At 45.4% G+C, this 25,344-nt stretch overlaps 1 protein-coding gene across 4 annotated transcripts; it reads left to right on the forward strand.

Moving 5' to 3' along the window:
* Positions 1 to 327: 327 nt before the first annotated feature.
* PFKFB2 (6-phosphofructo-2-kinase/fructose-2,6-biphosphatase 2) lies at positions 328 to 24,988 on the forward strand. 4 transcript variants are annotated; one of them, XM_019629143.1, is made up of 16 exons: positions 328 to 449; positions 1,654 to 1,761; positions 7,369 to 7,494; positions 8,002 to 8,098; positions 8,533 to 8,599; positions 8,714 to 8,788; positions 9,155 to 9,211; positions 10,158 to 10,282; positions 12,086 to 12,293; positions 12,689 to 12,835; positions 13,600 to 13,704; positions 14,455 to 14,584; positions 15,342 to 15,404; positions 15,663 to 15,727; positions 16,357 to 16,548; positions 22,726 to 24,988. In XM_019629143.1, the coding sequence occupies exons 2-16, from the start codon at positions 1,674 to 1,676 to the stop codon at positions 22,786 to 22,788; spliced, it is 1,608 nt and encodes a 535-aa protein (XP_019484688.1). In that variant the 5' UTR covers positions 328 to 449; positions 1,654 to 1,673; the 3' UTR covers positions 22,789 to 24,988. The 4 variants fall into 4 exon arrangements, with proteins under 4 accessions (XP_019484688.1, XP_019484687.1, XP_019484690.1 ...); XM_019629142.1 differs by lacking the exon at positions 328 to 449 and adding an exon at positions 479 to 609 and having other exon boundaries at positions 22,726 to 24,987; XM_019629145.1 differs by lacking the exons at positions 328 to 449; positions 16,357 to 16,548 and adding an exon at positions 479 to 609 and having other exon boundaries at positions 22,726 to 24,983.
* The last annotated feature ends 356 nt before the right edge of the window (positions 24,989 to 25,344 follow it).

The following is a 25,344-nucleotide window of genomic DNA, read 5'->3' on the forward strand; positions in this document are numbered from 1 at the left end:
CAGTGTCTGACCTATAGGAAGGATATACAAACACCCTAAGGTGTCATCAGCTCAAGTACTGTGCTAGTTGACTCCAGCAAAGTACCTTCTAAAGCTTACGTTCCAATGTATGGATCTAACGAGGTCCCGCTGGGATTCAGGGAGGAAAGAGTTAACCTCCGCGACTTTTTTCGCCCCAGCACCAAGAAGCCACACCCTCACAAGACGCTACCTAGTCCACTCTCGCGAGAGTATGAAAAACAGAGCTGCTTTTAACAAACCCCGCCCCCAGCCCTATTAGTTGCCAAGCAACGATGCAACCAACCCTCCACAGTGCTGGGAAATTTGGGAACTTGAGATCCTTCCCCTTCACAGTTCCGTCCTCGTTCTAGAGCCGGCGTCAGCGATTCCGCTTTGAGCCCCGCCCTCTGGGGCCTGCAGGCGCCGGATTGGTCCATGATTCTCTCCAGGTGAGGACCAACGTGGGGGTAGGCGGAGCCAGGCTGGGACACTTGATGTGCCGGCGACTGGAGTGCGGGGGACCCCAGGCCACAGCCTGTCGTCTCCTGTGTGCAGCGTTTCAGGGGAGGTGCCGGGGCCACTGCCGGGAGGGATCTTAGGGATAATAGGGTGAGCGACAGCTGTACAGCGCCTGCAAGAGCCTGGAAGGGAGGGAGGACTGGGGGCTGCGGGCACCCGGATGAGGTGCGGAGCGATGGTGCCGCGCTGTTTCAGGGAAGTGCCGGCCCCCGGCCATTGCCCCGAGTTGGGGACGTTCATGGGCCGGGAGCCCCGCTGGTAGTTCGGTGGGAGGATTTGTGTGGTCAGTAGAATAACAGTGCAACGTCTTTGAAGTAATAGTACCTTCCTGTTTCACGACTCCCTTGTCGGGCTTTGGGGACTGAACTTGGGGCTCTCCTACCCCAGTTCGAGTCAGGACCCCTCATCCCGCAGGGGACCTTGAGGAAGACATTTACCACGTCGTTGTGACCCCAGTGTATCTTCTATAAACTTCGTCCTGTCCCGGGGGTAGATGGGGAGAGGTGGGGAGCAAGGGCTTGAGAATAACACTAGAGGAGAAATGGTGACGTGCTAGGGGTGTCTCAGGGTCCAGTTCAAGTTTTCCTTTCGGGAAACATGTTTGAGATTTTCCCACCTCTCGTTTTTTTCAGGACTGAATTCTACCATTCGACTGCCATTTCTTGATGATAATGAACTTGATCTAGTCACAACCCACCCCACCCCCAACTGCTGCCACTACTCTCCAGATTTTTAAACTAGAATTTGAGGTCAGGAAGGAGCTTGGATAAGCCACTTAATTTGATTGACCTCAGTTTCTCAAATCTGTAAAATGAAGAGAAGTAATAATGGTAGCAAATTCTGCCTTAGTACAGGATTATTGGAAGGATTGAAGAAGACAATATATGTGAATGTAACTCATAAGTCAGCGTTATAAATGCAAAGTTCTAGTGCTCTATTTATATATAGATGAGAAAACAGGGCTGTGGGTTCATGACTTATCCTAGGGCATGCAGCTATTAACGGGGAGAAAGAGGGCTGGACTTGACGCTTGGCCCAGGGTATTTTCACTTATCCTGCACTGATCCTCTTCACTGAGTGTTTTGAGAGATGTCTCTTGTCTTTCCTTCCTTACATTCCTTTTGCCCCTTCCAGACACCTCCCGAAGAGCTGCCATGTCTGGGAATGATGTATCTTCAGAACAGAGCAGCAGCAGCTGTGAAACCAAAGCCCCAAATCTTCGAATATCAGAGAAGAAATGTTGTAAGTTCTGGCAAAAATGAGGGGCTGCCCTCTCCCAGGATTTTATCTTGTGAATATAGTTGTAATCCTAAACTTTGCTGCTTGGGGGGAGTGAGAAATAATTATTTGACATGGGAATTTAAAACAAAGTCTACAAGGGGACTGAAACAAGTAGACTAAGTAAAATGTCTGTCTTTGGGGCTGGACTGCTGGTGTGGCCCAGCATTTTCTTATTGCTTTCTTTTAACTGAATCTCAGTCTCCTGAGGTATCTGCACACTTGACTGATGTTTAAAAGTTAGGACAGGCATTATTGTACACACAGTGAGTAAGGCAGAGTAGCAGCGTGCAGGGATTACTTGGGGCTGATACTGTTAACAGTTTCCCTTTGTCTCCTGGGCTAAGTTTTGTGAGGGTGCTGCTCACTGTAGAAATTGCAGGTGGCAGCCAGTAGCTCATTTCTACAGGCCTTAGTGGAATCGGCCCTGACATTTGACTTTTCACAGTGTCTTGGTTTCTTCCTTTCTCACAGGTTTAGCCTTAGAACTTTCCTGCAGCTTCAGTCCTCTGGGGACAGGTTTCACAGGAGCATTTTCATGCCAAGTCTTTAGACAGACATGGCAGGTGGGTTTGCAGAGAGACGAGGCATCTGTATTCCTAAGCGTCATTATAGACTGCCAGACTGCATAGCCCAGTACAAAAGGTCCTGGGCAACTGGGCCCCAGGTGTTTTGGGGGAAACTAAAGGAATGCTAACCCTTGTCCCTGCTTCCAGATTGCACCTTTCCTTTGGAACTCTATCAGTCAGTTGTTCTCCCTTCGGTGGTTATATTTATCAGTAGGTGGAAACAGCCGAGCAGCATGAGACCTGGAATCATCTCATGTTCAAAGCTTTCTCCAGAGTCTCGACCTTGATGTCATGCCCTTGTCAGTCTCATGATTAATGATGATAATCTCTTTTCGCCTAGTGCCAATGAAGCTTGCCTGGGTTTGGGCTGTAGCAGAGGCAGCTTGTTTGGATGCGACACTGAGGATGGTGTACTTCTACAATTAGGGTCTCCTTTCTCTGCCAGGACAGGAAGCTAGGTACCAAGGGCAAATACCACCTGGAAGATAACTAGCCTATGTGATGTTTGAGTGCAGCCGCTGGAGTCAGGCTGCCCTGGGTTTGAATCTTGGTTTTACTGCTTTCTAGCTGTGTGCCCTTGAACAAGCTACAACTTATCCTCGCCATGCCTCAGTTTACTCCTTTATAAAATCGGGATACTAATAGTATCTCCTTCCAGAGTGATGTGAGAATTAAATGAATAAATATAGGAAAGCACTTAGAAGAGTGGTGGGCACATAACTGGTCTGTTATTTTCACTGGTGATTCTATTGGCATATTGTATTTCTTTCTAAAACATATAAAAATTGAATTGTACTCTAAATACTGTGTTGCGAGCTCACTATTTAAAAGAGCCCTGTGAAGAATTATATTTTCAGTAAAGAATGTTTTCTCTTCTTGTTTGACAATATGGTGACCCAGGTTTTGGGGTACGGGATGCACATCTTAAGGAGAGGTGCACTTGATTCAAAAGAATGCAGAAAGCTGGTGTGTGTGTCTGTGTGTGTGTGTGTGGGGGGGGGCAGCGTTAGTAATTGTGGAAGTTTGACCCTGCACAACGTCCAGTGTCAGTCCTAGCTCTGCTTTATTCTCCAAAGGAATCGAATCTCCTACCTGCCTTTCTGACTCTTCTGCAGTTTTTATGCCTTGAGGGCTTTTGATTAGTCAAGGAAGCAGTAATCCCAGGTCTTTGTCCGGGATTACTCTAGGCTCTAATTTCTGCTTTGGCTCTGATTTCTCCCTTCCCAGCCCCACCCTCTTCTCTCTCTCAGGAAGCATCTGGGTTGTCCTAAAGCCACTGTCCTTCATTTATCCCATTCTCTTTACCCCTTTCTGATTGGACTGTGAGACTATTGCAGCCACAGTCAAAGGAGAAGTACAATTATGAGAATATGCGCTAGTTTATTTCTTTTTTTTTTCTGTTATTTGCCTGTATCGCAGAACAGGCTTCCCTGGCTGCTCAGTGTTCACACCCAGCAGTTGCTTTATTAATAGCTGCTAATTACACCTGTGTTGGCTGACTCTGGGACCTGACTGAGCTGGAGGACTGAAGAATGACTTTAGGGACCAGAACCTCCAAAGGAACATTACTGGAACTTCAGCTGCTCCAGGGATGGGGATGAAGGGGAGCAGTGATGGCTGAGGTACCTTTAAGGTACCCAGATGACTGGTTTTAGGGCTCTGTGAAAGCAGGAATGTGTGGGGGAGAGGTATACATGCTTTTCTTTCTTTGTTTTTTTTTAAAATTCTTTAATATTTTGGGTATGTCTGGAACAGACAAGTTCTCAAGTGTACATTTCCCTAGTTATAACAGCAATACTGTTCAGGAAAACTTCAAACAGTACAGAAAGAAAATGAAAAGTTAAATATCTCCCACAATTTCTTCTGTTCCTGTTAAATTTGATTCTTTCTGCCATCTTATTCTGGTGTAGTCTATTAATAAAAATAGGCTTACACTGTACATATTTGGTTCTGCTGCCATTCCCTTCGTTTTTTTAAACTTACAATATCATGGACTTTTTTCATGTCAGTAAATCCAGGTTTACCACATTCTACACAGTATTGCATTGTATGGATATGTTAGTCTCCCCTTGGTGGTCCTTTACATTGTTTCCAATTTTCCACCATCACAGACAATGCTGCAGTGAGCATCCTTGCACATACACCTTTGCATGTTTATGCTGGCAACTTCTCTACAGAAACAGTAGAAGAAAAAATAGACCCAATTGAAATGCTGATCAGCATTACTAATGTACTGTACTACAAAGTTCTATATTATAAGATGTTTTTAATATTTCAAAGTGCCTGATGGTAATTGGGAATTGAAGGTCACTATAGCTGTACTGGTTAATGAAAATATTAACTTTCTTAGTGTTTCACTGCAGAACTTCGATATTTCAGACCTATCAGCCAAATCGCAGAAGGTAATTGGCAGTTTTATGACTTCTGATGAATAGAAAGAAGACATTACTAATGAAACACACTTTAATGGGCAGCGTATTTTAGAAATGTTGGGCCTATTGAGAACAAATGGTGGATGAAGACCTTGGTCATGAAAAGGCCAGAAACCGCTGACCCTCTAGATCACCCTTCAGGATTGGATTAGAGAGCGTAGTCATGGTGACCGCATGGCTCCCTTTGTCAGGTGCTGCTGACAGGAGCTGCTTGGTGGCTGGGACTGAATGGGCCGACAGGAGGCCAGGAGTCTGGTCAGAGCCCTGACCTTGACTTTCTACTGTGGGACTGTGGGCCAAGCTCTTCACTTCTCTGTGCTTGAGATTTTTTTGTCTATAGGAGGGACGTTATGAAGCCCTCGTTTTCTCTAAGCGTGTTCATGAAGGGAAAATAAGTTTAAGACTGAGAAAATGAGTTAAACCGGTTCATAAAGATGGTAGAAGAGAATTTCAGGTTTGAAACAGTTTTCCATTATATGTCCAGGGGTGTGTTACATTGTGTCTGAAATTAGTCAGCATGAAGTAGCTACTATTGAAGTTAAGGTGGTGGTGGTGGTGGTAGTGGTGGTTGTTTTTTAACAGGCAGGACACTATGTTCCTAGTTTTTGCCAATGTGGCAGTTTGAGATAGGAAGTTTGGTTTAGGTTTGTGCTCCAGAACACGAGAAGCACTGCTTGTGGCAGGTGTCTGTGGGTGTGTCATGGGCAGATGCGGGAGGTGTGATCCTGGGGGGACATTTGCGGGGACCTTAGTGACCCTTCTTTTCCTTTGTCCTGAGCCCTCGCTGTCCACTTTGGCAAACATGGAGCAGCTGTTTCCCTCATTAGCTTCAGAGCAGCTCCCAAGTATCAGCTCATTTTCAGCTTTAGGGAGGGTAACAGGACCACTGGGGAAGTGCCTAATGGGCTGGAAGGTGGGGACAAAGCAGGCTTAGAAGTGCAGGTAATGAGCCAAATCATGGGGGATTGAGAAGAGTACGGTGCTGAGCTGGAGAAAGTGAAGACTCAGAGGATTCGACGGCTGAAACCCGAGGCAGCTGATCTGGGGCTGATTCCCATCAGGGCTTAGCGGTCAGGGATTCATATGAGCTGAGGCTGCCATTTTGCCCCATGTTGGGAAGGATGAAAATCACTTCTGTTGCTCATCACCTAGCTTGGGAGGAGCTCATGCCCAGGTCCATGAAGTTTCCATGTGCCTGGAAGACTGGGACTAATACTAAGCACGCCGCCCCTGAGTCGACCCCGCCCTCATTGCTTGGGCCATTCTTTGGCTTCCGAGTGTTCTTGCCAAACACCCCTAGGAAACTCTTCCTTCTGAGGTCTGTTCTCTACCCAGGCCTTCTGCTTACTTCTCCATTGAGATCCTTTTACAGGCCTTTCTCAAAAGATGAAAGATGCCTTTGCAAATACTTCAATTTTACTGGCTTGTTTCTTAGCCTTATCGGGCCACCTTGTCCAGGGTAGAGCAGCAGGAGCAACTTGCAGCACACCCTCTGGGAGGCAGTGCTGGGAAGCACACGGTGGTTCTTTCCCTCTCCCATCCCCTCATTTAGGCCTTGGACGCAGGACAGTGGCTGGCAGCAGCGCGGGGCCCTCTCCCACCACTCCTCTGTGGCAGGATGGGCAAAGACGAGCCAGCCCCTGGGAGCAAGCTGACGAGGGATCAGGCTCTTGTCATGGAGAAAAGTTGCCCTGGAAGCACAAGATCTAGACTCGAATGACAGCTTGTCCTGTGACTTATGTGTGTCCTTAGCAAGGCACCTGACCTCTGAACGCCTAGTTTGCCTCACCTATCCAATGAGACCTGTCTTTGTAAATAAGCATTTCCAAAATAAGTTTTGTAAGGACCAATGACTGTTCCTGCTTCTAAATTGTCTTGCTTTCCTTTTATTTGGGCCATGGAAGCAGGCTGGCTGTCATGCCCTTGTGGGCTAAGCTTTATTGAAGCTTCCTGAGGTCTCGTCAGCACCTGTGTCAAGTAGACTTTTCCACAGTCTAAATCTCAACTGTGGTTTAGAAATTCTGGCTTAAGGTCATGTCCTGAGCTCAAGGCCAAAACAACTTCAAGCCAGGTGTTTTTTTTTTTTTTTTTTGTGGTGAGCAAGCTAATTCTTGCTCGTGGCTCTGAAGGGACAGATGACATTCTCAAGGTAGACACTCTGTTTTACCTATTATGGGAGCTTGCTCAACTCTGCGCCGGTAGAGCCTCCAGGCACAAGACCTTCCTTCACAGCTGTCATGCTAGTGTTACTAGACATTCTCATATTAAGGATAGTTACTGTCTTTCTAATCTTTGCCACTTTTCCCTCTCTTTCCACCTTGGGTACCTCTGTGAACATCTTGGACATGCGGAGAAGATACGTCTTGGCTTGGGGACTTTCTAGAAGTCTGCATGACCCTTTAACGCTATTCAGGGACTGTTCACCCACTGTCTCCTCAGTTTGCCTTCCCAGTCTTTCTGGACCCTTGCCTTGCTGAGGTTTATGAGAATTAAACGAGATTGTGTCCATCAAGTTCTTAGCCCAGCCCATGAACTTGACTTGGCTCTATTCTGTTTCATTCCCCTTCTAGCGTGGGCGTCCTACATGACCAACTCCCCTACTCTCATCGTTATGATTGGCTTGCCAGCCCGAGGTAAAACCTATGTGTCCAAGAAGCTCACACGCTACCTTAACTGGATTGGGGTGCCCACCAAAGGTAGGTGCAGGTCATTCATTCTTTGGGGAGGGTAATGATCAGTTCCTTGGTCTCACAGGCCTCCGGGGGATTTATTCTTCCTGGCATCCAGGTTACAGGGTACTGGAAGAAATCGCGGTTGCTTCCCGCTTTACTGAATTGATTCTCTGTTCACAGACTTGTTTCCTCCTAGCCTGGTGGATTGGCGTAATCTGAGGAAATGCCTTTGATAGTATATGGTGTTATATTTTCAAAGCCCTTACATATGCGTCATCTTGTGGAATCCTAGGGGTACCCTGGTGAAATAGCCAAAGTGGCTGAGGAGATGGAAACTCGGGCAGCTTAAGACTTGCCCAAGGTCTAATAAGTCTGAGCTCGAGCCTAACTTGACTCTTAATCTTTTATTGTTCCTAATGTACCTTGCTGCCTTTTTCATCCCCTTGGCCACTCTGACATTAGAGCAGGAAGTCCCGTTTGGTGGGGTCATTGTATTGTTTCACCACTGAGGGGTGTTGCTGCCTTTTGCAGTGTTTAATCTTGGGGTGTATCGGCGTGAAGCAGTCAAGTCCTATAAGTCCTATGACTTCTTCCGACATGACAACGAGGAGGCCATGAAGATTCGCAAGTGAGTTTGCTTAGGCCTGACCTCTGGACCAGCTCTTTCTCGGCCGTCACAAGAGTGGATGTGACAGGGCTTGGGTTTTCCTTTCAGTAAATATCCTGTGGGGATTTTAAGTGGAAGTGATTCCCACGACAGGTCACTTTGGGCTTGGGTGGGTAGAAGAACAGGGCTCCGGGAAATGCATATATGCTTATAGGTTAAGCTTGCAGAAGGGTAAGATGTGTATATGGTTGGGGGGAGAGGGGAAAGATACAGGATGGTGGAAATATCTCAGTGGGGAAATTGGAAGGCCTAGTTAGGGAAAATTGTTGACCAGCGGGAAAACTAAGCAGGAAGCCACGTGATTCCTATGGCAACCCAACTGGTCTTGTCTCTGGCTGTGCTTGAGCTTGGTCTCATCCTCCTCCTCTTGCTGATGTCCCCTGCTCTCCTGGCAGACAGTGTGCTGTGGTGGCCCTGGAAGACGTGAAGGCATATCTCACTGAGGAGAGCGGGCAGATTGCGGTAAGCCTTCCCTGCCTCTTCCCTGTCTTAGCCTCTACCCTTCCAAGGCTGTACAGCCCCACCTTGGCGTGATTCCATTTCTCACTTATCTACCTTGTGGGGCTCTCTTCCCAGGTGTTTGATGCCACCAACACCACCAGGGAGAGGAGGGACATGATTTTGAACTTTGCCAAGGAGAATTCTTTCAAGGTAGGATCTGCCGCCGTGCTGGAAGGAAGGGGATGAATGGAGGTGGGCTTTGAGGAGGGCCGTGTGGCTCTGTTTGACTCTGGTGAGTGAGGACAGAATCGGATCTCTGATTCTCTCCTCTGGGGGCATACCCCCAGTCCTTGAGTGTTTCTTTGCAGGTCCTCCCTCAGACCCTTAGCTTGCATGTCTGAGGCCCTGGGGATGTGGTAAGAGCTATTTTTAAATACAGAGGCCTTGAAGGGCACTTTTATGACAGAAAATCCTGGGGGATGTGTTGGCTGGGGTGGGGCAGGTATGAGCATGTGCTTTTAATGAACAGCCTGGTCATTTTTGACTCACTTGTCACTGCCTTCTCTCCCTGGCCAGGTGTTCTTTGTGGAATCTGTTTGTGATGATCCTGATGTCATCGCTGCCAACATCCTGGTGGGTGACACCTCTGCATAGCACCACTTTTTATCCATTGTGCCGTGTGTGTGTGTGTGTGTGTGTGTGTGTGTGTGTGTGTTTGGGGGGGAGTCAACTGGGTAATAGAAGAAAGAAATAGATAAATAGATGTGTTTAACATCACAGAATGATCTGTTTGATCTGCCAGAGCACTATTTTGCACTTCCACACCCTTCCCTTGGGAGAGGAAGCTGAGGCTTGGAGGAATAAAGTAAGAATTAGCTGTCAAATGGAGACCAAGACTTAGACTGTAGGCATCATGGCTCTGTGTTTTGGGTATTAGCTGGGTGCTGAGACCTAGGGGTATTCGTAGAATAGACCAGACTCTTCATTATCTGTCAGGGCCACTTTCTAGGAAGGTCATCTGCCTAGGATTGTCTACTATGCAGGTCAGTGCTCTATGCACTGAATGCCTCTTGCCCTGTGTGGTCACAGCATAAAGCAATGCCCATTTGATGGATTGTGCTTTGCTGAATAGACGTCCATGCATGGTATCATGGTGGTGCTTTCCCAGCAACATGGGAACTTGGGATTGTCTAAGGAAGAGCCCTCTGGCCCCACTCAGGCATGCATCACATTAATTACCCTATTCTGAATGGTCTTGGAGAATTGGAGCCCATTCTCTTTTCCCAGGAAGGTACATGAAGGGATTGGGGCACAAGAGCAGCTTCAGTTGCATGACTGCCACTGTCCTTCAGCCAAGGGCAGGCACATGATTCCCCAGTTGTCTTTCCCTTCTTACTTTCCAGGGTCATAGGACTGTGGGGGAGGAGGCGGCGCTCAGTGAATGGGGATTGCCAGCACTCCAGTGAAAGGCCACTTCTATGGACTTCCTGTTCTTTATTTCACAGTAGCCACTTTTTGCTATTTGCAGGAGGGTTATTGAGGGCATACCTCTGACTAGGCCCTGCTCTTATGATTATAGGAGGTAAAGGTGTCGAGCCCTGACTACCCTGAAAGGAACAGGGAGAATGTGATGGAGGACTTCCTAAAGAGAATTGAGTGCTACAAAGTCACCTATCGACCCCTTGACCCAGACAACTATGACAAGTAAGGTTTAAAGGGCCTGAGACAGGGGTCTCATTTGAGAAAAGAGCCTTTCTATCTCTGTTCCCAAACTTTCTCCTGACAGTACAGACCCATAATGTTTATATCACTCCACAGAAACAAGGTATGGATTTGTGGCTTCTATGTGGGTTGCATCTTATACCTGAACACTGAGGTGTTTTTTATCATCAATTCTTCCTGTCTATCCTCTACAGCAAGATTTCTCAAGCTCAGTAATACTGACATTTTGAACTGGATAATTCTTTGTTGTAGGGAACTGTCTTGTACATTGTAGGATGTTGACCAGCATCCCTGGCCTCTGCCCACTGGATACCAGTAACACTCCCAACCTGTGACAACCCAAAATGTTTCCAGACATTGCTAAATGTCCCTGCGGAATAAAATGACCCTTGGCTGAGAAGCACAGCTCTGGATCAGTAGTTTTGAACTAGGGTGTGGTAGGACATCCCTTAGAGATGTGTCATCAGTTTTAAAAGTTTATTGTGTGTATGTGTTATATATTAGTACATATATATACACATATTACATATGTAATATAATATAACATACAAAATAATATACATGTATATGTGATATGTTCTGTTATATATAACATGTAACATATATAACAGATAACATAGTATGTATATAAATAAAACATGTAAAGCCCTCAGGAACATGTCTGGCTTGGAGAAATGTCTGATCAGTGCTAGCTCTCATTACTATGGCGGCGTCTGTCAGCAAAGTGATACACAGTACAGGTTAATGATGTGTGTGAGGTCTAGGAGCCATAAGAAGAAAATGTCAAGTCCACGTTGAAGAAAGATGTGTGCACATGGAAACCTGTGAGAATGTGGCCTTTGGAAAGGCATGCAGTCCAACCAGTTATCAGCTCTATTCAAATAAGAATAGAGCCCTGCGGCCAAGCAAGTGGTGAGACAAGTGTGTGTAACTCACTGTGTGATCGCTTCAGTGGCCTGCTTTGGAGTTTTTAATTTCCTTCAAGGTTTGCTCAGAGTGTTAATGTTTGGAGGTGTACTTTAATACAGAGGTTGAAAACCACTGCCTTAGATATGACATCATGTATTCTTCAGTTAGCTCAAAGTCCTACATAGAAAAATATTCTAGAAGAGCGCGCGCGTGTATGTGTGTGTTTATAGATGTTATCTCTTGTGGTAGGGTTATGGGTGGTTTTTATTTGCATTATTCCATTTTTTTCTTTTTGGAAAAGTTTTTTGAAATAAGCTCTTACTATTTTTATAAGGAGAGAAATTCCATAATGGCCACAAAACACGCAGTCCATGGAAGTGCCTGTGAGGAAGCTTGATTTAGGTAGAAGCCGGGAATGTGCAGAGCTCTCTGTCCATGGGTCAGTGTCCTCCTGTCCTCCCCTCACTGCTGGGGACGCTTTGCTCTGGCTGGGTCTCAGTCACCTCAAGTGGCAGTGCTGCTTCTCCCCAAATTTCAAGTTGAGCATAACCTTCAGTTCACCTCGTTGAGGGGAAGTCTGAATTCTGTTTATCACACTTAGTATTGTGCGTGGCACAGTATAGGCACTGAGGGAATGGTACCGGCTGACTAAAAGTTGGGGAAATTTTACTTCATCTTGGTTCTTTTTATATATCATCTTGGTTCTGAGGAGTAATCCATCTCTTACCATTTGGTTCCTTAAATGTGGGTGCGGTTATGACAGGAGTGGAGGAAGAGCTGCTGTGAGCCTGCAAGTAACTACGAAATCCTTTCCCCCCCGTGCTGTTACCCTCAGATTTTTATACCCAGAGGATTTTTTTCCCCCTTCTGTCCCAGGGATCTTTCTTTCATCAAGGTGATAAATGTGGGCCAGCGATTTTTAGTGAACAGAGTCCAGGACTACATCCAGAGCAAGATCGTCTACTACCTCATGAATATCCACGTCCAGCCTCGCACCATTTACCTTTGCCGGCATGGAGAGAGCGAGTTCAATCTCCTGGGGAAGATTGGGGGTGACTCTGGCCTCTCGGTGCGGGGAAAACAGGTGAGTAGTTAGCCAGCAGGCTAGAGTGCCTAAGCTTAGAGTTAGAGAGCATGGTGGAGGTCATGTCTTTTGTCCCCTTACTGCTTCCTAAATCCCACTAGGGCTTAGGCTGTGGTTTCAGATGGCCAAGCAAATGCCAAAGGTGTTTTCTTCTTCACTGATTCTAGCTCTGTATTGAAGTATGGGCAACTTGGAACCATTTCTGCTGTGGTCATTCAGCCGTCAGATATTTAATGGGAACAACTAGGAGTGCTTAGCACAGAACAGGGCGATCCCGTCGGAGATGATTTCCTCGTGGGTTTATTACATGCAGCACCTTTCAGACTTTGACCGTTATAGGCTGAGTCAGCAGTTGTGTTTTTTGCTTCTTTTAAAATTTTTATTTGAAACCCCAGTTTGCCCAGGCTCTAAGGAAGTTTCTGGAGGAACAGGAGATAGCAGACCTCAAAGTGTGGACGAGCCAGTTGAAGAGGACTATCCAGACTGCTGAATCTCTGGGGGTGACCTACGAGCAGTGGAAGATTCTGAATGAGATTGATGCCGTGAGTAGGAAGCTTTGATGGCCAGCCTGGTCTCATCTTCAGGCAGGAAGTCTCAGAAATCACGATGTGGACAGTTTTTTTTATCTAAAAAACGAGAACCATCAAGTAGAAACTTGGAGGAAGTTGAATCTGTGGCGGGCTTGGGGAGGAAGTGGGAACAATTGCACCCTTGGCCAGGGCTTCTTGACTGCTTGAGTGCCTCTACCAATAATGTGATCCATACCAATTTTTGACCTAGCTACTTTGGCACCTGGAGAGAGTGGGGCTCCATTTGGTTCCTTCATATATTATCTTCCCGGGAAAACGTAATAGCTGACAACTCACTCCTTTAATTGCAGCTTACGTCATTTGGTCAGCTAGTCTGAAAAAGTCCTTTTCAATTTTTTTCTTGGCTTTCTTTGTCCTTGAGTACAAAAGTAGGCATTTCTTTTCCTTTCCTTCCTCTGTAGCCTTTTATGCCTTCTGCAGGAATTCTCCAGGGTCAGTTTCCCCTCCTTCCCTGCTTCCTGTTCCTTTTTTCCTGCTGACTGTTCTTGACCTTTAAGTTCCCCACAGCCGTTGGAGAAAGTGGCAGCTTGTGCTAGAGAAGCCGCGTCCTCTCTGCCGGTCCCAGACACCCTGGCCAGTCAGTTGCAGGACATAAAAGGACTTGGCACCGTGCCTGGCACGTAGTAAAACGCTGGCATTCTTCCGTGTTGTCTTCCTCATTTGGGTGCGGCTGTATGGGTCGGTCAGCCTCTGTAAGGCAGTGTGGCTCCTTGCAGGGCATGTGCGAAGAGATGACTTACGCGGAGATTGAGAAGCAGTACCCAGATGAGTTTGCACTTCGAGATCAAGAGAAATACCTGTATCGCTATCCTGGTGGGGAGGTGAGAGTCCCCTCGCGTGGGCGACTGCCCCGTCCTTTGCTGAGGGATTAGAGTTAATTTGGGGGAAGGGTTGAGTGTGATTTGGGGATCTAGAAAGGGTACTTACGGCATCATTTAGTTCATCCTCCCACCTTTGGGTCATACATACCGTGTTTAATTCAGCTTAGGCAGTCGAATGCCTCATTAACTTGTTAAGATGTCCGGGGGAAAAGGGTGACAGGAGAGCCTCTGTGTTGAGGATACTGTAGAGTCAATATGATCGTTTTTACTTCCTTTTTTTCATTCCACTCCCTCAATCCCACCCCCAGCCAAGCAGGTATGGGCACCGAGTAAATATATGGGCTAGGAATGATTTCCCTGTCATCGTTGGTGTTTTACTCTGTTTCCTGGTCTAAGGGGCTTCAGAGTCGAGCTATGTGTGAGGCAAAGGTCGATCCACAGAACGGCGGAGGTCCAGCAAACCCCGAGGAGCCTCTTGTTGCCTTGTACTCTGCCTGTTAACCTTTGGAAGAAAAAAACAAAACACAGGCTGAATTCAGATTTCTTTTACTTGACCTGTAGTTTTCTCGGTCTGAATGTTGCTCTGAAAGGCCTGAATATTGTTAAGAGAGACCAGGGCTGGGGGGTATTAGCAGGTGACATGAACTTCCAGCTGGGAAAGGGGCACTGCCTCTTAGCTGGACGCAGCCACTGGCTCGGCCGCCAGCTGGCGCCTGGCCGCCTACCAGCCTGCCCCACTTCTCCCCACAGTCGTATCAGGACCTGGTGCAGCGGCTGGAGCCTGTCATAATGGAGCTGGAGCGTCAGGGCAACGTCCTTGTCATCTCCCACCAAGCTGTCATGCGCTGCCTCCTGGCCTACTTCTTGGATAAGGGCGCAGGTGCCACTGAGGGAAGGGCTGGGGGACATATTCAAGTGAGGGGCCTGGACTTGGGGTGGCACCAGGATCCCTGGCAACCAGACTTTTCCCTCTTCCGTTCAAATTTGAGTACATTCCTGAGGCAGTAGTGTGGGGCTCCCGGCAGCCACCGGGCCAGCTACTTGCTGAATTGACTCCGCTGGTACAAAAGCCCCCAGTGGAGAGTGGCTACCGCTAGAGCTCCTCAGTCCTGCTGGGCTCAAGGGCAGCGTCAAGCTGACACTCTTGGCATCGTCAGAAAAGTGGTTGAATATTCCCAGCTTGTTACTTTGGCTATAAGGAGGGTGGTGTCTTAGAAGTGTCGTCATCCTTTGGATTCAGGGTAGGACAGTTTCTGGGTAGAGCCGTAGGAAGTGCTGTTGCCTTCTCTGACACTTCCTTCCTGATCTACCTGAGCTGCTGGGAAGCCTGCAGATTGGCCTTTGGTGTACCCATGTGGGCCACAATTTTCCCTTCCGTGGGGTCCTAGAGGCTGCAGTACTTCTGCTTTGCCTGCATGGAACCATCTAAAGTAGACTTATTTCTTTTCTTAGCCACCCAGTAGCTGGTCTGGCGTCTTTGGTGGCCATCTTGATAATTGTCTGAGGTTTAGGGAAGGAGTTGTAGAACTCGAGGTCAGGGTAAAGAAAACCCCTGAGCTTCTTAGATGCTTCCTTCCACTAGTTTGACCTTGCTCCGTAATACTAAGAGTTCCCTCACCTGGTCTTTCTGTTTTCAGATGAGCTCCCATACTTGAGGTGCCCTCTTCATACCATCTTCAAACTTACCCCTGTGGCCTACGGTAACTATGAATTTCAGAGCTGGGCAGGAGGTGGGGATTGAGGAAGGTCAGACTTTTTGAATTTTCTCTGACGTTTGTGTAGAAGTTCAACTTCATCACCCCTGTATTCCGGGGAAATGCCATCAGTGCCTTCCAGTTTTAAATGTGTGTATGTATGGTGTGCTTTTATTTTACAGTATGCTTTCCCAAACTGAAACTAAGGAATTTTTCTTTGAGCTTTTTTCCTGAAGGCCTCTTTTGTTGCCTCTGTTGTCCCAGGGTGCAAAGTGGAAACCATTAAACTCAATGTGGAGGCTGTGAACACTCACCGTGACAAGCCAACTGTAAGTATTTTCCCACAGAGGAACATGCAGGTTCCCCGCCACCTTCAGTCTTTGAATCTTTGGCATCAAGACACTGGGGTTTCTTTTATGTACAAAAGGAAAACAGATCCAGAACTCATGTCCTATACAGTCTGTTACTCCCAAATGGAAGAGATGTTGGAATTATTATTTTTTAAGAGTAGTACCTCTTTTATGAGTGTTGACCTTGAAAGTTGGCTCCTAGAAAGCCAATTAAGTATGGAAAGTGTTTGACTGAAGTGAAATGCAACTTTTCCCTCCAGGAAAGTTCTCCCTTTAGAAAGCGGGACCCAGAAAAACCTGTAAGGTGGGGTAAAGAGGTGTGGGTTCATTCCTAGGCCTGTCCTGATCATCTGTCTGGTCTTAAGTAAGCCCCTCCCTTTCTTTGCCTCTCTTTCCTGCTCTGGAGTGTGATGCTCAAGGAGTTTCTCCCTCTACAACCCCATAGCTTCCCAGGGCGAGGGACCAGGCCATGGCCCAGGTCTTATGGAGACTGTCTGCAGAGGAGCAGGAGTGGAGGGAGCTGTTGTGGTTACAAGCATTATTTAACCTCTATGAGTGAGCTTTTGTCTTGGCTTTCATTTGTGTGGTGTCCCTCCGTTTCCAATCAGAACAACTTCCCCAAGAACCAAACCCCTGTAAGGATGAGAAGGAACAGCTTTACGCCTCTGTCCAGTTCGAATACAATAAGGCGTCCAAGAAATTACAGTGTTGGGAGCCGGCCCCTCAAGCCCCTCAGCCCTCTCCGTGCCCTGGACATGCAAGAAGGGGCCGACCAGCCGAAGACCCAAGTCAGCATTCCGGTGGTGTAACCGTGTGTTTCCTTCTGGTCGTGGCATCTCACCCTTGTCACTAATCACAAGGAGTCATTTAACTTCCAACCCCCCCCCCCAGTACCCCATCACGAATCTTACTTAACACAGAATGTGAGGCTTTGTGTTTCCAGACCAACCTTAGCTATTCTGCAGTGTGAAACATCCCACTGCCCAGGGTCAAGTTGTTGAGTTGGGTGTTTTAGGACAAGACCTCAGTTGAGGTGGTCTGGAGGAGGAGGAAAAGGGATACCTCACCCTGTGGTGATTGGCATTGCTGGGGTTGAGGCTAAGCATGCCCAATATACTTGGTTCTTGTCCATCCCTGGTATCTAAAGTCACTGACGTCCCTGTGTTGGTGAAGTGCAGAATGGTGTGGAGGGGGACACAGAAGCCCATTTTCCCATCACCTTTGTCTCTTTAAGGTGTGCTTTACTCACAGTCCTTACCTGCCTGCTTTCCTCCCCTTCCCTCATTTCCCCTTTGGATTGTCCAGTGTGATGCATGTGATTGTCATTGTGGTGTCTGTCTAGGAGGGAAGGGAAGGTTGTCGAGAGAGAAGTCCAGGCTCCATTGATGCTCTCTGCAGTGCGCCTAAATGGGTCTGCACTGGGGAAGCCTTTCTTTTCCCTTATTTCAAGGCAGGTTCCGCAAGGCTCAGCCTAGGCCATAGAACACCCAGAAATGCTCTGGAGCCCGTAGGTGGCTACAGGGTGACAGTTCTTGCCGCCTTTCATGAGAAACAGTCCTAAGGCTTTGACGCCCTGCGGGAAGCTGGCTCTGAGTATGTGGGAAATATCTTGGTTTGTATTTTTTACTTCAAGAGACAGGCATAGTGTAGGTCCTTTGGCTGCTGTGGAGTGAGGGTCAGGAGAATAGGGTGGACTGTAGCTCCTGCAGGGCTCTCGTAGGGCAGGTTATATCTTTTCTCAGGTGGCTCTCAGCGTCTTTGCCAACCACTGCAAGCCAGTGACCTCTGGGACCATTTAGAAGGACAGTTAGATTTAGGAGTCACCACTGATGCTTGTCAAAAGGTAGAGCAGAGTTCACTAGAGTTGCCTTGTATTTTCCAGTAATTTCCAAAACTTGCCTTTTTAATTTGAAAAACCTAAAGGAGTCTTTGGAACCATGTGGGTGGGGTCTAACTATTCACTGCCTGTATTTACCTACGCCTGTCATTTTATTTTCTATGTGGGGTTAAACAGGAAATGTTTAGAGCAGGGATTCTTAGCCCCCTGGTAGCCCATGATAGCATGCTCCGCCTCCCAAATTTGTATGCAGAACATATGACTATATGGGCATTTTTCTGAGAAGCAAGTCTAGAGTGCTCATGAAATTTTTAAAAGAGAGAGATGACTCCCCTCTTAAAGCTATCAATTTGTCTTTTAGAGGTAACCAGTGGCTATTTGGGTGTTTTTGGTAATAGAAGGCCCTTCGTCATGATTCTTAACTAGGAGTATTTGTTAAAACCCCTTTAGACCCTCTGAAATGTACACATGCCTGGGTTTACTTTAGGCTTAATATTAACTCAGAATATCTGGGATTAGGGTCTGGACATAGGTGTACTTAAATAGCTTCGCTAATTCTGATTCCTACATACTCCAGGTTAGGACTCCATTTATGAAGTTGGGTGGAGACATACTGGGATTGTAGTTCCTTGGACAAAGCATCAACCTAGGAATTCTGAATTTTTCATGGTTCTTAAAGGTCAGTTCTTTGGAGTTAGATGTTTAGCAGATCAACATATTACATGAAGTGATCCTCTTGTAATCAGGCTGTTATGGTGATGTGGAACAAATCACTACCTAAATAAATGTCCTTGGGTAATAGCTGGGAATTTTAAGCACCCTCGAGATAGGTACTGAGAGAAAACCTGTAGGATGATAAAGGTTATCATTACACGTAGCTGACTTGTGACCTTGAGTCCTTTATTCTTGTATCTTGAGTAGAACATCACGGCCAGTTTCCAAAGACTGCTTGCCTAGATTCTGCTGGAAATTGCGTCCAAGATGTAAAGTAACGTGCTCTTCCGATTTCGCCATTTACGTAACGTGTACTTCCTTCCTCAGTTTGTGGGGCTTTGGGCTGGGTGGAGATGGGGGTGGGGTAGGGTAAAGAGAAGTAGAAGAAAACGTGCTTGCCCTAAAGAAGGTTATTTTAGAGACAGGGCATACAATTTACAATAAATGAACATTTGCAGAAGAGCAATTCTTTGAGTCTGTAAGTGAGGGCACTGAAGTAGAATACAGATTGTTTCTCCTGACTTTTCTCTTGTCCTATGGCCATGAGACTAAAAGAGTTGGGAGGTAGGAATGCCCCCTTCCCCCAACCCCTATGTGAGGATAAGACGTGGTCTAGGAGGCAGTATGGCGCTTTTAAGAGGTTGCCTTATCTAACTTTGCTTGGCTGGTGGCATCTTTAGCCTAAATGAGCATTCATTCATTCTCCTCTCCTGCTGTGTGGTGAGGAATTCAGAGCTAATGAACGAGAAGGAGCATTTTGATCCAAAGACTGTGGCTGTACATACTCTTAGAGAGAGAAGTCTCTAACAAACTAGCATTATGTCACCTTTGTTACAAACCCCAACACGAGCCACAGGTCACTGGAATGTTCACGTTGAGGATTTCTTCACTCTCCCCTTGTGCTACTTGGCCTCTCCCTGAAGAGGAGCCTGAGCTGGTCTTATTACTCTCAGATAGGACACGAGAAATTAGAATTTGACAACAGCAAGGGTTTCAGCATTCTTCAGTTTCTAGAGCAAGATCTCTCTGGAGAAAGTTCAGCAGGAAGAAGCCAGGAGAACATACTAGGATGAAAGAGCACTCGTACCCCAAATTTTAGACAAGTCCTGCTTCCTATCTTTTCTTTCTTGTCCTCCTCTCCCATTCTTAGTTGACTGTGTATTAATAGCACGTACGCATTACTATGATTATGTCTAGATCATGAATCCTACCTACAAAGAAAGAACGGACTCCAGAGTACTTTTTGCTGAGGCTTTCAGTTTTGTTGTGGGAGAAATAGGTGAAAGCTTTATTATCGATCTACTGGTATAAAACGGGGAAAGGAAAAGCACTGCATATTCTGTTTTCTTTTTCTTGCTTCAAAGCTGAATGAGGAATTCTGTGACAGACTTGAAAGAGGAATCTAAAGCAGATTTATTCTAAAGTTTCTCTTTCTAGCTCCTAATCCTCAGATTGGAATTCAGCTGCTACTTGTTATCTGTATTGTCTTTGGTTTCGCTTTGGTAAGGGAATTGTTTTACATTCAATTGGCAAGTCAAAAAAGAAACTCTTTTAAAAAGGCTTATCGTTCTCTTTGTTTTGTTTTTTTTTCCCCCCCAAGAAGTTAGGAATACAAATAGTATATTGTATTCCTATTGTATTCCTGAACCATTGAGTTGTTTCCTGTGAGGTTCTGGTGTTCCTCTTTGCAGCCCACTTGATCTTCAGAGGTACTGGCGATTTGAAGAAACATGATATAGCTGTTTGGAAATAAATCCATGTTATGGTTTTCCTATGAGCAGGGGACCTGAGTTCCAGAGAAACTCATGGATGCTTGGGGTAGCTAAAGAACAAGAGAAATGTATCTAAAAATGGAGAGAACTATACCTGGTTATATAGTCTTATACACCTTCCATTGTCTTTGCTAAGCTCAGAATCCATGTTGTGTTTGTTTTCAAGAAATTTGATAAATTCACCCAGGTTTTCCAGTATGCGTTTTGACTTGCTTGTGTTTTCAAATATTTTAATTTCAAAAATCATGTAACAATTGAATCAAGTTTAGCAGGATTGATCTCTGACTTCCCATAGAGGTGAAACGGACATCAGAAGGATGTCCAGGAATTTAATTTAGACTTATAGTGTCCAGAAGACTCTGCCTAGTAGTATCTGTTTGCTGACTGACTGACAGACTATAGTAGGGTCCCTGTCTGACTGACAGACTAAGAGGACCTGTATGCTGACTGACTGACAGATGGTAGTAGGGTCCCTGTCTGACTGACAGACTCTAAGAGAATCTATATGCTGACTGACTGACAGACTGTACTAAGTTGGATCTGTAAGTTGACAGTCTGTTTTCTAATTGTACCAGTAGGTAGTGTATGCACATTATTGTAATTCTCTGTCTTTTGCATGTGTAGTACAATGAACGGAAGTAAATACTCCACATGTTTTCTTTAGGGGGAAATTCTGTACACTGATTTTTAATAGACATTTCTTTTAGCGTAGCAGCCAAATTATCATCATTTTTTAGAAAATGAAGGTTGAACATCACTTGGATGATATTTTGTAAACTCAGCTCAGAAATGCCTGCTCAAAGCCTGGAGTTATTACTCTACTTGAAGTCATCTCATGCACTCCCCTGCTTCTAGGCAGGATTCCACTTTTACTCTCTGTTTCTGAACCTTCTGTGTTCTCAGCTTCCCTGTTATGAAAGGTAGCACTCCACTGGACAATGCTGCTGTTTCTAGTCTGCCATGCGTTTGGCTCTTCACTCATAATATAATAAACAAAAATGCAAAGGAAATTTTGCATTCAAAAATTGATTTTAAGAGGTGGCAAAGTATTCTTTCCAGCAAGCCTTTCACTGGCGATCTATGTCCAACCTTGACCTACTCAACGTTTTTGTATCTGAATTGCTTGTGCACCTTTTTTTCATTATGTTGAAGTAACAAGATCAACTCATTCTGATATGGTGATGGTTTTGCTGCGGCAAAAACAAAGGACTGATCACCAACTGTGCCCTTTGGAGAGGGTTGGAAGTGAGCTAAGCACTATTGGGTCGTCGAATGGGAATGACCTGAATTGGGAACCCAAACAATAGATCTGTGCTGCTGATTTCCTAGGCACAGCTCTGTTTAAAGAAGGAATGTAAGTCCTTAGCAGCATCCTGATTTAATCTGGTGACATTGATATCAAAATATGCCACTTAGATCTATATAAGGTGTGTATAACTGTATTTGAAATGTGTTTTGTGTGTGTGTGTGTAGAATGGGTAAATAAAATTGTTGAGTAACTTGAACCTATCAGAAGGCTTCTGGGTTTTTTGTTTTGTATTTTGGGTTGTGTTCTCCACCCATCCCACCACCCCCAAAACTGCCTTATGCTGCTCAGTGTCTGAGCTTCAGACAAGCCACAGCCGGTTCCCAGTGTGACTGGCGTCCTTGGTGCAGGCGTGGCGCTCTTTCACCACCTTCTGGGGAAGATGGGAAGGACATTATGGAAAACACGTGAACTTCAGTAGGAGTTGTGTGTACTTTTGGCGCCTCTACAAGAATGAAGAAAAAAATCACCTTTGACCACACTGTGCTGTGACTCTCGCCACCAACATGTAACTCCTTATTTATTGTAAAGAAAACCTTGGGTGATCTCTTAGCAGTTAGTGGGCTGTTCCTTCTAAAATATGACCTGCCTGTTTCTAAAGAGATGACAGACAGTGGGATAAAATGGCATTTAACTTCTTCTGGGACAGGAAGTGCAGGTGGAATTGTGTCACCATTCTCATACGTTATTCCTTGTTGCCCTAACAAGGACGCAGAGCGCAGACATGCAGACTCTTGGGATCCATCCCAGGCCTACTGAGTCAAAAGCAGGATTACTAAGCGATTCAAGTGCACACAACATTTGAGAAACACTGTTGTAGGGAGAACACTTTTTCACAAGCCAAAATGTTAAATCCCATTTTATGGCAAGAAGTTGATTTCTGTTCTGATGACTGGTTTTAGAATGGACTGGGATAACTGCAAATGATAGAGACTCTCCTCAGAAGCCAAGTGGCCCCTGACTGCAATATCACTTTCTTGGCATGGTCTTTCTGCTGATGGAGCATACATACTCGCCTTTTACTGCAGGGGTCCTTACAGTTTCTGCCTCATATCTTGGGTATGCAGCTTACGGTCCAGGTCAGAAAGGAGTGCCTGGTCCAACGTGGGGCAAGGACGGTTACTCCGGGAAGAAAGCCCGTGACCGCGCCACTGGAGTTTGTCTGACTCCCGAGAGTAAAGGGATGTGTGCAAGCACACCTGTGTGTGCATGCGTGTGTGGATGTGAGGATGCGGGCGGTGAGGAAGCAGCGGAAGCGGAGGGGAGGGATCCTGCTTTACTTTGCGTTATTTGCCATTTGGCAGTGGTATAATTAATGGCTTTGTTTCTCTTCCTCTCTGGCTTTTAGGCAGAGACCTCACTGGCTGTGCCTAGACACCTGTCTCTGGCGTCCCTCCCATCATTCTCCTGATGATAATGGAAGCTGAGGCCAGAGCTCTCCAGGGACTGGGATCAACTGAAAAGCTTGGATGTCAGCTCCCCTGGGGCTTGAACAGGAAGTGAAGTGGGCATCGGACATTGGGGGCCACCAGAAGGAGGCCTGGAAAAACATCACCACATTCCTCCTCCTCCTGGAATATCAGTTACCTGAAACACTTAACTTCTCTGTGCCTCAAAACGTTTAACAGCCTGAACCAATTAGTTGTTTTTTTGTTTTTTTTTTCTGATTTCTTTGCAGCTTTGGCCCAAGTTGGCCAATCTTGCTCTATTAAGGCATTTACCATCCTACCTGTGACGATACCTAGCTGGCTGTTGTTCGCCTCCAATGTAGATGCACCGCTTCAGATTTAATTGTTTTCAGGTGAGAGGGCTGAACTCCCGCAAGCCTTTTCTGTGCTGTAAGAGTTGGTCTCGGCATCCATCCCAGGTGAGCAGGATAGAGTGCACTTTACATATGTTCGCATTCACTTTTTTGTCACATTGGAACTAGATTCACCAGGTGAATGGAGGGTATCTGAGAAATTCAGTCCCTAAAATGCCTCTTTTGTGGCAGTGGAAGAGCAGTGTCAGTAGCAATTTTTTCATTTAGAGAAGTTTTTTTTTTGGTTCCAGGCCCCTTGAGGGCAGGATCTGACTGCAAGGCTCCCTCAAATGGGTACCTATCTTCTAAGTTCTCTTTTGTAGATGCTGTGTTTTCTCCCTGATGGTGTGTGTCTCTCATAGTTGAAGAGGGTTGATTTTCTCTCCAGTGATGGGAATGTGGGCTGGAAAGAAAAGTAGAGTGCCATTTATAGCTCATGAAGAAGTAAAGAAGCTTCCTTGGGAATCATCTCTGCCTAGGAGTTCTTTTGGTTTCAAAACAGATGCATGGAGACATGCCCTTCGGTGGGTTTTGTCACCATGGTATGGTCTTTTAAAGCTGTGGCTGTGACTTTAAGAGCAGCTGGTCTGAGGACTGCCTCTTAGCTAGCGGTCACTATTGTGGTCTACCTGTCTCTCATGTAATACAGTGGGGGTGCAGGGGGAAAACTGCATTAGTCATTTGGTTTTCTTTAAAGATAAGCCAGGCAATTATTCCTCAGATCAGTGATTGTCAAATGTACAAATATGTCTCTGTAGATGTAATTTTAATATATCGCTCTCCACCTGAAGGAGGATGGAAGCTCCAAAGGATATCTTACAAGCAAAATTACTTTTTTTTAAGAATGGTAAATTTTTAGCTTTTTACATTTTTTTTTTCTTTCACTCAGATGTCCACTTGCTGGGCAAGAGGGTGAGCACAAAGAAAAGTAATGAGATGTAGCTTTTTCAAAATGGTTCTTTTATACTGTGGATGATACGGGGCTGTTACCTCAGATGTGATGAGCTGGGCTGCAGGCAGTTCAGCATCCAGCACCTAGTTGCTTATTGTATATGCACAGCGCTGCCTTCAGAAGGGCTCTTGACTGCTCTGTAGCAGGCGATTTTCATCCGGCTGCTCATAACATGCTGTACTGTAATGATTTTGTTCTCGTGATGCAGATTTCTTTCTGCATCTTTATACACTGTCTTTTCATGATCACCTAATGTTTTTAAATAGTTATTTATTCATCCATGTATGGTATTTTTAAGTCCCCATATTAGTGTTTGCATGTATTTAATCAGAATATAAGGTAATTTGTGTTGTCAGTTTTTTTTGGTAGAAATTTAGGTAGTTTGAGCTTTTAAGTCTAATGTCCATAGTATTACCTTAAATTAAATTTCCAGAATATAGGTATATCTACTGTAAAAGGATAAGCACTATGTTAAGGCACAGGGGATTTCTTTGAATACTTTTTTTTTCCCTCATCGATTTTTATTATAAGTATAAATCAAAAGATGCATTTCTCTGGAGAAAAGTTTATCTCCTGGATAAATAAAATCATGCTAAAATATGTAATATGTATTACTTTTGTAATAAGAAATGCAATAAAAGTTATTTTTATTTAGAAAATGCAATTTTTGAAATCGCAAACAGAAGATAACATTTGGTACATTATACACACACAAAATGTTAACATTGTGCAAAATGTGTTTGAAACTAGCTTCTTTAAAATGATTCTCAAATTATTAGATTGTGTGTTTATTTCCAACTGGTGGTTTTAAATGGTGACTCCTGGCTTTATCAAGTTCATTAGTATTTCAAAATGATATCAGTGGAGTCATTACTGTCATGCATTATCAACATTCTAAAGCTTCATTAATTTACTTAACAAATATTTAATGATCACCTGTTGGTTACCATTCAATGGCTAAGACAAAGGCCCTGTTTTCTTTCTAGAGTTTATTATTGGAAAGGAAAAAGTTAACAGCAGTTCTGAAACACATCCCTCCTTGCTGGGGATTCCGACCCCTCATGAATGACCTTGACCAAAACCATTATTAGATATAGTTATGTAAATGTTTATGATGAAGGAAGCTGGCACACTCTCAGTAGCAATAGAGATAAAACAAAACGTTCATAATAACAGTAGAGCAATTACAAATTTTATAAGTCCAAGGTCTCTGA

Source organism: Hipposideros armiger, unplaced genomic scaffold (assembly GCF_001890085.2).
Source record: "Hipposideros armiger isolate ML-2016 unplaced genomic scaffold, ASM189008v1 scaffold_826, whole genome shotgun sequence".
NCBI classification, from domain to species: domain Eukaryota; kingdom Metazoa; phylum Chordata; class Mammalia; order Chiroptera; family Hipposideridae; genus Hipposideros; species Hipposideros armiger.